The 12,236-nt window shown below is 44.6% G+C and overlaps 1 protein-coding gene across 1 annotated transcript in view; it reads right to left on the minus strand.

Moving 5' to 3' along the window:
• Nucleotides 1–2,628: 2,628 nt before the first annotated feature.
• Nucleotides 2,629–12,236, minus strand: part of pnpla2 (patatin-like phospholipase domain containing 2) — an 83,828-nt gene continuing 74,220 nt past the window's right edge. The window contains exons 7-9 of the mRNA XM_070899397.1: nt 6,156–6,288; nt 4,501–4,623; nt 2,629–3,453 (exon numbers count right to left, since the gene is read on the minus strand). Coding sequence (XP_070755498.1) covers nt 3,195–3,453; nt 4,501–4,623; nt 6,156–6,288 — 515 coding nt within the window. The 3' untranslated portion in view covers nt 2,629–3,194. The remainder of the gene's footprint in view (nt 3,454–4,500; nt 4,624–6,155; nt 6,289–12,236) is intronic.

Here is a 12,236-nt window from a genome sequence, read left to right on the forward strand (position 1 = left end):
CAAGTCTCACCTATGAGATGAATAACATGGTTCAATAACTTGCTAACATTCATTGTTTTGGTTCACACATGGGTACATATGAGGTACCAATGGGCACCTGGCATCTCAGTTAACCATATCCCACCAAGGGTCAGTGCCCTCAGGGGAGGAACCGGAGAGGAGCTCATTTCAACATAAACCTGTGTGATCCTCCTCAAATTACAGTCTCTCTCCATCAAATCTGCATCCCAGTCAATTACATTTTACAACTGTAACTTTAAATACGCACCTCAGAGCCAAAAAATAGTCGAAGTACAATTTGTTTACATAACAAATCCATCTTCCTTTCAGGCAATTAAAATGGACTATATTTTTGTGAATCCATATCTTTTAGCATGGAGTTGATGTACAGTCTATACAAACGTTCTCAAAATTCATTTCAACATAGACAAAAAAAATAAACATCTTTTTGAAATTCTTATAATTTAGATAAAGTATACAGGGTAGTATGTTCTTAATTCATATTATATACAAGGGAATATATTATGAGTAGACTCTTTTTCAATAAAACACTTACCGAGTGCTGGGCAGCAAAGGGGTCTAGCAAGTAGTATCCACACATACGAGGCCGGGGGCGGGGGGGGGGGGGGTAAAATTGGTGTACACCAGTAGCGTGACACAGGTTTGTGGCGAATTGGCTTCAATGGGAAAGAAAATCAGGTGTGGTGTAAAGCAGATTGCCGATTTGGACAAGCCCACTTTGCGCTACTGGTGCAGACCAGTTTCACCCCAACTGTGTCACTGTGTGGTCCTGTCAGGTTGTACCCCTAATTCCCGAGCCAGCTAGTTGCAAATGTTAGCCAAGTCATTAAGAGGCCTTGAGCAGGTGCAAGGAGTGCAAATTAGCAGCAGAGAGTAACTGTAGGCCACTCTTTCACACCTGCAATGGGAAAGGAATCTGCAATAGATCTGCAAAGATTGGGCAAGACCCAAAGCAGAGGGGAAATAATGAAGAATAATTCTATTAGGTATACAAAATATCAATTATGCATTGGAGATTCAAATTAACACTACAATTTTTCAGTCCAATAAACCAACTATGAATTTTGACAGCAGAGATTAATCCACATTGGAAACAGTGAATTCTTTACATTGTCAGATGGGGAAAGGGATATCTGTAAAATATACAGTGCCTTATTTACAAACTCAAAAACAAAAAATATACTGCATGCATAAAAGGCCATTTTACAAACTCTAGGCTCAGAGGGTTGTGCGTACTGCCTTAGCACACATGCACTGTTATTGCTCCAGTGCATTGGAATAGAAGTTACTTGAAGATACCTTTTGGAGATGTAGTCCTCCCAAAACTACCCATTGAATTACAGTGGCAAAATGATAATTAAGTGTTTAAATTTTAAGGATATTACATAATGAGGTACAAATTCATCGAGGGCAAAAGCACAAAACAGGCGCTGGCCACCGGTTATATACCCCACCCAATATTTGGTACCATTGACTTCAATGCAAGTGAGTATCAGATGGGTGGTATAACAGGCACCCGATACAATACCAATGCCCAGTCTGTGTTAACTCCCAAGGTAAATTTATAGCCCCACATTTTAAAAATCAACTTGCATGAAATGTCCTTGCATATTTTTTTCCTTTCACCTGCTTCAGCCCTCCAAACCATCTGCTAAATCAAAAGGTTGGGCAGGTGACCTGTTGCTGGTCTTGGCTATCTAGATGTGGGAGGGCAGTTCTTTGCTTTTGGCTGCTTTTGTTGTGCAGGTTGAACCTCCCTTATCCAGGACTCCCTTATCCGGCACCACCCCTCGTCCGGCACCATTCCCGGCCACTCCGGCATGAACAAATTCAAGTCCTTCCTCGTTGCCGACTCCCGAAATCGCTAGCCTGACCTGGTGATCCACTGCCAACCACCCCCCCCCCACGATCTCTCTGCTGCACTCCCAGCCCCAAGCCAGCAAGCCCCAATATCCCTTTACTCAGTACCTGAATCATCCAATTTATTGTGACCATCCCCTCGTCTGGCAAAATCCCTTATCTGGCACAGGCCAGGTCCCGAGGGTGCCGGATAAGAGAGGTTCAACCTGTACAAGTAATGGAATTAATACTGCGCATCTACAAGCAGAGATAAGTAAAACAGAAGCTGAAAGTCATTATCTTGAGTTGAGCTGACAGACTTGCAAGTACCACATAACATTGAAGGAGTCTTAAAACATAAAAACAGTGGAGTAAAAACAATAAAATAAAATTGCCTTCAAAATAAGTGGTCAAAGTACATCACAAGAAAAATCTTATGGAAACAATCTATAAATATAAACAGCTACTGTTTTTTTTCAGAAACATAGCAAAACTTTTAACAATAAATCCAGAGGTAAAAAAAAATTGCAAAAATTTAAACAAAATGATTGAAAGTGGCACTTTAAAATTCTACTTTTTAATAGTTCTGACTAAAATTAATCAAAGACTTGAAAAAAACAGTAGCTTAGAACTTCATTGATCTGGCATAAGAATGTTGCATTGATCCTATATGTATAGTCATGAGGTATGAACACTTAGTTATGCAATCTCCAGTTAGCCACTTCACTAGAAATTGTTACTTTTATAAATATGCCCCCCCCCCCACCCTTTCCTCCAGTTATTTGACATTAAATTAATCTTTGGTCATACTTGGCTTTCCATTGCAGATTTCTTCACTAATTCAGGGATTTGTGATTCCATTCAAAGATTCAATCCACTATCCCATAGCTAAATTCAGCTTCATCATTCTGATTGAAAAGTCACTGAAATCCATTTTTCTGTGACTAATTTCTCGATTGTTTAAATACAAAGAAATAAATTCTTTGTTAAAATTTCAATTCAATTCAGGTTTCTAAAATAGCAATTACCACAATGTCGGCTATTCATCTGGGTATTGCTCCACTGAAGTTACACTATGGGCTCATTCCCAACAGACAATCTAGGGAAATGGTTAACTTGAAAATAACTTGTTCAACTGGAAGAGGTTTGTCAAGAGGCCTGGCTTCATGCGTGGAACACACAACTCCACAAGTTTTCAAACAGGTTATTTCCAGGTGGTATATATGTACACAAGAAAAATATCTATATAAATTGTTTATGTAAAAAAAATATTTGCAGTTAACGTGACACTTAGAGGAGGAAATGCTCTGCACGAAAGGGAATTCCTTCTAAAGTCAAATCTGGTCCCCAAGGAGGGCAGAGGATTTCATGTGTAAGCCGGAATTGAGATGTTGCTGGTAGACTGAGCCCTGCATGTCCCAGTTGGGAAGGGGCATGCTGGGCCATAGGCGACGCTGGTACTCTTCACATTTCAAAATCAGATCCATCACCGAAGTATTGCTCCGAACCCATCTCCGGACAGACTTGTAGGTAGATGGCCCTTGTGCTAAAAAAAGGCTCTGGGTCCTCTGTAGCCTCATATTATATTGCAGCCTGGAACAGAGAAGAAGGAAGTAAAAATGAGGAGAAGCCAATCATTTTCCATTTAAAAAAAAGATTAAACAGGTATTAATAAAGGAGCAAGACGAGCTAACTCTCTCTCCTCGTCTTATCCCTCCCAACCCTCCTCTCCCCACCTACCATTAAATACACCGTACTTATGAGAGCCTACACTTAAAAGGATGGGTACCTGCTCCCTGTACAGCTCAGTGGATTAATGCACACCTTGGTGAGATCCTGTACCAAGTGGATCAAACCATCTCCAGACTTGATTTCCAGTGACGAGTTAGCTGATGCGGGGGGCGGAGAGCGGTGGAGAGCTCTGGAGGTTCTGCATTTGACCTCAACAGTTGCCAAGAAGGCAAAGGAGAATGTGTGCTAGGTTGCCAAGAAGCAAATTACCATGGAAAGGGGACATAGGTCCCAATGATGACTATATCAGAGAGAATTCCACAGGGAAACGGCAGAATTTATATCAGTTCAACCGGAACGCTTGGCCAATCACAACAGCTGCAGCATTAGGTATGTGGGGGGGGGGGGGGGGGGGCGGTAGCAGAACAATCAGAGGAGTACAGAAATAAATGAATGAATGTATATTATGTAGTTCAGTGTGTCAGCTGATCTCAGCCAGGATCACAGCTTGAGTGCTAAAACTGGCCTCAGCTCTCCTGTGAGGAAGAGAGAACGAAAACACAAACAGCCAGTCCTGATCATTATCCAGCGACTCCTGATGCAAACGCCATGTATGGATGTTGGGTATCAGCAGTATTTAGCGGGGCTGTGATAACCCCCTCCCCCGTGATGGAATAGTTCAACAAGTACTGAACAAGAAGAATGTCAGCACTTTTCGGGGTGGGGGTGGAATGGAAAAGGGAAATCAGAATGCAAGGTTTATCTGTCCCCATTCTATTTTGAAATGCAGAAGTCCACATAGGGTTGACAAGTTGTACAGATGGAAATGTACTTCTTTACATGGAAAGCTTTAAATACCCACACTGCAGACAATCATTGCATGGTTACTCTCTAATCAACCGTCAGTACCTTGCTGAAAGACGATGTTCCAGTTGTGCCTTGGCAACTGTGACAAAGTACCACAAAATACTGCCAATCTGATCTTTCATCCAGTCAATATCTTCCGGGAGATCAGGCAACCATTCCAGGATTCTGTCAGGTACAAAGTATGAAGGCATAAGTATAATTAAATCCCTGTGCGCACATCTTCAGTCTTAAAAATAAGGGCAGTGTAGGTCATAAAATATTAACTCCCAACCTGTATAAAGCACTCCCTGATCTCATGCTATGTGGTAACTTTTCGGCCCAAGGTTTCCTTTGCAGAATACATATTCCAGAAATGCCATGGGTGGCAGACAATGCCACTCACTCCAGTCCCAGCCAAACACTCGATAACATAGTCACGCCAACTTAGTCACTTTCTTTTGGAATAGATATAGAATACTGGCGCACAAAAGTGAGAGTTTGTGATCTAAATCAACATGATTCAGAAATATAAACCATGCCCCCATGTGATTTATAAATATACCCTGGGCAGTTCAAAACATTATTGACCCTTTTCTGCTAAGCTCGTCAAATTTTGTTTATATCGCTCCTGTGAAGAGCCTTGAGATGGTTTACTATATTAAATGCGCTATATGCAAGTCATTGTTGCTGTACATGAAAATCCTCTCAGGTAACAAGCTGAAGGCAAACAGGTTTCAGGAAGGCAAATGTAATTGAAACTTTTTAAAAAAGCATGCTGTGGTTCTTCTATTAGAGATACATTTCTCTCTTTTCAGATGAAAGAAACTTTGACAGTCAATTTCCGGCTTAACCCTTGGACTGTTAGCAACTCCAGGAAATTCCAGGTTCCCTGAGCCAAACATTGTTTTTAAACTTTCAACTAATGCAGTGTAATATTGAAAAATCAGTTAATTATACAATAACAACTTGCATTTAACATAATGAAACATCCCAAGGCGCTTCACAGGAGTATTATGTGATTAAAAAAAGTGACTCCGAGCCGCAAAAGGAGAAATTAAGGCAGGTGACCAAAAGCTTGATCAAAGAGATAGGTTTAAAGAGCGTCTTGAAGGAGGAAAGAGAAGTAGAGAAACGGAGAAATTTAGGCAGGGAATTCCAGAGCTTGGGGCCTAGGCAACAGAAGGCATGGCCAATGGATACAGTAATAAAGCTATTTGAACTAAAGAATTAGTTCTAATATTGAAGGTGACTTCTACACTAGAAAATAAAACTAAATAAATGTCCATATGTCTCCATCTTTCTTCCTTCAGCTGGGTAGATGGCCTCATACTGTGGATTGCTCCAATAACTTCTCATAGCTACAGTGGCAGCCAGCACTGTACAAGCCATGATTTGCTAGGGCTAATTTCACAACCTCACGTCCCATCGGAGAACCCGTTCTTGAAAGGAGTATGGGTCAGAGACATGTCTGACCAGCATTCCCTGCGAACGCTGTTCCCCAGTAGGAGCAAGGAATCAGGAATTTAGCTATATGTCAATTAATGTTACCTTCCCTTGAGCTAGACCTCACTTATTCTGAAGCACTCTATATAGAGACTTGTTTGAGAATAGCCAAACCAGGCAGCCAAACTTCAGCTGATTAGAAGATTCCAGAGGAACATCAGAGGAAGGCGAATAGTCCTAATGATGACACGGAACAACAGAAATTACAAACTTGCCTTATGGTGAATGAAAGTGCTGATTCCAGGGGCAAGGTGTATGGAAGCATCAGGGCAGAGACTAGGCGGACTGGCAGTGTGTTTAAAAAGACTGCACAGAAACTTCTTCTTTCAGCACAGGCTTCAATTAGTGCTGAGTAAAAAGAACACAATTACAGAAAATCAATCAGCTTGCAATCAAAACAAATTAAGAACACATACAAACACATGCCAAATTGGATTTTTGGGAGATTCTATTGTGCGGAAGAGTCAGGGATATGAAAGAAACTGCGTGGCACAGAGGTTAGGGCACTTCTCGGTTATATCGGAGACTGCGGTTCAGATCCTTCTCAGAATACTGGAATGAAAGCCCCTGTAGTCGTTCCAGGATTTCAGATTGAATCTGACTGTTTTCGATCTAGATCCCAATGAACACAAACAACTATTCTGTTCCATTTTTTGGAACAAATTTACAATCGCGCTCTAAAAGGTCACCAGGATGTCTGGCTAGTGTAGGAAATTGGAAAATTCACATGCTCTTCTGAAGCTGGAAGTTGAGGCTCACTTTTGGGGAAGAGCAGAGGGACTTGTATCGCTGTTCTTTGTTATACCAGGTGCCAACACTGGTGCAAAATAAAACGGAAAAATGGTCCAGTATACCATCATCATCATATGCGGTCCCTCAACGAGGGTCACTTGCTTCCACAGCAAAAGGGATGAGTTTATAGATGTTTCAATGGAGGACCCGATATTTCAGTCCTGGACTCCAGGGTGGAAGATGTCTGTGCGTGGATTTACGGGCTTGACAGAGCTAGGTCTTGGTCCAGCGGCAAGGATTACCCAAAACGATTGCAGACCTGCTCTGCTGCACGGACTTAGTGCACACACATATCGCAGTGTGGACTGGCCCGTGCTGCCCCTGGGCCCTCGGCTCTTCTGAACCCCGTACCCTCATTTGCCGCACCTCCGCCACGTTCTCTAGCCGCTCCTCCGCCACAAACATTCGCCGAAACACACCCATACCCCGACACACACACATACACCTACACACACCCCCCAACACACACACACCCCAACACACACACACACACACACCCACATACACATACATCCTGTTATGTATGTAAACATTGTAACTGTGTAAGACTCGCCACCAGAGGGCGCAACTGTTGGAGGCCCAAGGGTCACCTGCACATCTCGTGCAAGGGAGTTTAAAAGGTTGTCTGCCATGCTGCTTAGGCACTCTGGAGTTGTATTAAAAAGAGACTAAGGTCACATCAGTTTTAGCGCACAGTACTCAGTCTTGTGGAGTTCTTCCATACTTAACAATTGGCGACGAGTAACAGATTACGAACTTTCACGTGGTATTGGCTGCCGTTGGTATTTTAGAAAGATTTGTAGAGGGTGAGGATTGGGAAGCCTTCGTTGAGCATCTCGACCAGCACTTTGTGGCCAGCGAGCTGGATGGGGACAATAAAGCAATCAAGTTCAGGGCGATTCTCCTCACCGTATGTGGGTCCACATCAAGAATCTGCTAGCACCGGAGAAACCAGCAGAGAAGACATATACAGAGTTGTGTTCGGAACCACTTCAAGCCGAAGGAGAGCGTATTAATAGCCAGCTATCGCTTCTACACGCACCACTGCTTCGAGGGCCAGGATGTGGCGAGTTATGTCGCTGACCTGAGACGCCTTGCGGGAACTTGTGAATTTTCTGGATTTTGGGGGGAAATGCTGCAGGACGTTTTTGTGCTTGGCATCAGCCAGGAGGTCATTATTCGCAAGCTGCTGTCTGCCGAATCCCTAGACTTGAGCAAGGCCATCACGATAGCCCAGGCATTCATATCCACGAGCGATAATACCAGAAAGATGTCTTTCCAGCATCAAAGCTCACTGGCAAGTACTGTTCATAAAATAACGTCACTAGCAGGCAGAACTGCATATGGCAGGGTCTGCAGCTGCAAGACCTAGGATGACTCAGAGTTCGCCATCAGACGTGAATGCAAATCCATTAGCACCATGTTGGCGCTGCGGGGGTAGTCATCGAGCCCATCAATGTCGATTCAAGCACTACGTATGCAAAGGCTGCGAAACAATGGGGCACTTCCAGTGAATATGCAAGAGTGCTGCGACTCACCATGTGGCAGAGGATGATCGATCCAGCGTGGATCACGCAGAACGAGAGGGGCAACTCAACCCGAGGAAGAAGTGTATGGGGTACACACCTTCACCAACAAGAGCCCTCTTATCATGCTGAAAGTCAAATTGAACGGTATTCGGTATCAATGGAGTTGGATACGGGGGCGAGTCAGTCAATTATGAGCCAGAAGGCTTTTGAGAAACTGTGGGGCAACAAGGCACAAAGGCCCAAACTGAGCCCGATTCAGACAAAGCTGCTCACCTACACCAAAGAGCTCATACCAGTCATTGGCAGTGCGGCAGTTAAGGTATCGTACGATGGAGCTGTGCATGATTTATCACTATGGATTGTAACAGGCAATGGCCCAACCCTATTCGGCAGAAGCTGGCTGGGAAAGATTCGATGGAACTGGGACGACATCAAAGCACTATCTTCAGTGGATGATGCCTCCTGCATCCAAGTGCTGAGCAAGTTTCCGTCGCTATTTAAACCAAGCATCGGCAACTTCACAGGTGCCACGGTGCAGATCCATCTAGTCCCCGATGCAAGGCCCGTTCATCACAAGGCTCGAGCGGTTCCATATATTTTGAGGGAGAAAGTAGAGATTGAACTGGACAAACTTCAATGAGAGGGAATCATATCGCCAGGTCGAGTTCAACGAGTGGGCCAGTCGGATTGTTCCGGTGTTGAAAAGCGATGGCACGGTCAGAATCTGTGGAGACTACAAGGCCTTTGTGCCTTGTTGCCCCACAGTCTCGTTACAAGACCAGTACCGGCTACCCAAGGCAGATGACCTGTTCGCAATGCTAGCGGGAGGGAAGTTGTTCACCAAGTTGGACCTAACCTCCACCTACACGACACAGGAGCTGGCTGAATCTTCGAAAAGATTGACGTCCATCAACACACACAAAGGACTGTTTATATATAACAAGTGCCCTTTTGGGATTCGTTCGGCTGCTGCCATCTTCCAGAGGAACATGGAGAGTCTGCTGAAATCGGTTCCGCGCACCGTTGTATTTCAAGATGACATCCTGATCACCGGTCGTGACACCACCGACCACCTGCACAACCTGGAAGAGGTTCTAAGTCAACTAGACAGAGTGGGACTCAGGCTGAAACGCTCCAAGTATGTTTTCCTGGCGCCAGAGGTTGCATTTTTGGGGAGAAAGATTGCGGCAGACGGCATCAGACCCACAAACTTCAAGACGGAGGCCATCAAGAATGCACCCAGACCACAGAATGTGACGGAGATGTGTTCGTTCCTGGGACTCCTCAACTATTTTGCTAACTTTCTACCCGGGTTAAGCACTTTGCTGGAACCGTTGCACATGTTGCTATGTAAGGGTGATGACTGGGTTTGGGGTAAATCTCAAGAGACAGCCTTTGAGAAGGCCAGAAACCTACTTTGCTCTAATAAGTTACTTCTACTGTATGACCCAAGTAAACGATTAGTGCTAGCTTGTGATGCACCTTCGTACAGGGTCGGCTGTGTGTTACAGCAAACCAATGTATCGGGCAAACTTCAACTGGTTGCATACGCGTCTAGAAGTCTGTCTAAGGCTGAAAGAGCCTACAGTATGGTCGAGAAAGAGGCGTTAGCATGTGTATATGAGGTTAAGAAAATGCACCAAACCCATTTGAACTTCGGTTTGAGCTTGGAACCGACCATAAACCGCTCATTTCGCTGTTTTCAGAAAGCAAAGGTATAAATACCAATGCTTCGTCCCGCATCCAAAGATGGGCACTAACATTGTCCGCCTATGACTATGTTATCCACCACAGACCAGGCATGGAGAACTGTGCTGATGCCCTCAGTCGGCTACCATTGCCTACTACTAGGGTGGAAATGGCGCAGCCTGCAGACTTGCTTCTGGTCATGGATGCTTTTGTGAATGAGGGGTCACTCATCACTACTCGCCAGATCAGAACCTGGACCAGCCAGGATCCTGTGCTATCACTTGTAAAAAGTTGCGTCCTCAACGGGAGCTGGTCGGCCGTTCCTGGGGAAATGCAAGATGAAATTAAGCCGTTTCACTGACGCAAAGATGAAATGTCCAACCAGTCGGATTGCCTCTTATGGGGTAATCACGTGGTTTCGCCAAAAAAGGCAAGGAAACATTTTTACATGACCTACACAATACCCACCCAGGCATAGTCATGATGAAGGCTATAGCCAAGTCGCATGTTTGGTGGCCCAGCATTGACTTGGACTGAGAGTCATGCGTACACCAGTGCAACACGTGCTCACAATTGAGCAATGCACCAAGGGAGGCTCCATTGAGTCTGTGGTCATGGCCCTCCAAATCGTGGTCCAGGATCCACGTAGATTTTGCTGGCCCCTTTCTCGGAAATATGTTTTTAGTTGTAGTGGACGCTTACTCTAAATGGATTGAATGCGTAATCATGTCATCCAGCACATCCATTGAAAGCCTCCAGGCTATATTTGCCACCCATGGCTTGCCCGACGTTCTTGTCAGTGACAATGGACCGTGTTTCACCAGCTCGGAATTCAACGAGTTTATGACCCGCAATGACATCAAGCATGTCAGGTCTGCCCCGTTTAAGTCCGCATTCAACGGTCAAGCGGAACAGGCAATCCAAACTATCAAGCAGAACTTGAAACACATGACGGAAGGCTCCTTGCAGACCCGTTTATCTCAGGTTCTGCTCAGCTACCAGATGCGACCCCATTCACTCACTGGGGTTCCCCCTGCAGAATTGTTAATGAAGAGAGCACTCAAAACCATGCTCTCCTTGGTCCACCCGGATCTAAATGATCATGAGGAAACCCGGCGTCACCGGCAAAACATACGATCGCGCGGCTGTATTGCGTGACATTGATGTGAACGACCCTATGTTTGTCCTTAATTATGGTCACTGGCACTGTCTTGGCCAAGGAGGGAAATAGAGTGTTTATAGTCAAACTATTGAATGGACAAACGTGCAGAAAGCATTTGGATCAGACCAAACTGCGGTTCACCGACAACCAGGAACAACCTGAAGTGGACATCACCATCATCGATCCACCAACACACACCCAACCAGCAATCGACCTCGCTGTCAATCAAGAGGATGAACCCACCATTCCCAACAGTCCTGTCAGACCAGCCGCGCCGCAATGCAGCAATGGTCCGACCAACTCACCCATGCCAGAGTTTGAACTCAGACGATCAACCAGGGAGCGTAGGGTCCCGGATCGTCTCAACTTGTAAATAATTTGGGGGGGGAGTGATGTTATGTATGTAAACATTGTAACTGTGTAAGACTTGCCACCAGAGGGCGCAACTGTTGGAGGCCCAAGGGTCACCTGCACAACTCGTGCAAGGGAGTATAAAAGGTTGTCGGTCATGCTGCTTCGGCACTCTGGAGTTGTATTAAAGAGACTAAGGTCACATCAATTTTAGTACTCAGTCTTGTGGAGTTCTTCCATACTTAACACACCTCGACATACACACACACACAGCCCCCCCCGACACACACACACACACACACACACCCCCGACACACAGAGGAATGACGACAACAATTTCAGATATTAACATTGTGAGGTAGGGGTGGAGAGACGCTTAGTGACATAACTCACAGGTGTATCATAGAGTGAGAACAAACTGGATTGCATCAACCATGAATGGGTGGATATTCTGCCTATTCACTTTAATGGGTGGAAAATAGTGAGCTGGCGAGTGCTGAAGTACAAATACCTGGCCATAGAATCTATGTGAACACAATTCTCAATAAACAACCACAACCTAACCAAGGCTGGTACTGTGGGACCATCAGAGATAAGGAAAAACATAATAATTATAATTTCATCAACAATGAGGTAGAATTTTACATCCGAGTCATTGCGAAGGAATTAAAAGAAACAGCTAGCAAGTTTAAAAAACTACATCCATTTTTGATAGAGTCATCTACATCGGGAAATATTAGGAAAGATTTATGATTTTTCTTTAAAGCCCAATA

This window comes from Pristiophorus japonicus, chromosome 14 (genome assembly GCF_044704955.1).
Source record: "Pristiophorus japonicus isolate sPriJap1 chromosome 14, sPriJap1.hap1, whole genome shotgun sequence".
Classification (NCBI taxonomy): domain Eukaryota; kingdom Metazoa; phylum Chordata; class Chondrichthyes; family Pristiophoridae; genus Pristiophorus; species Pristiophorus japonicus.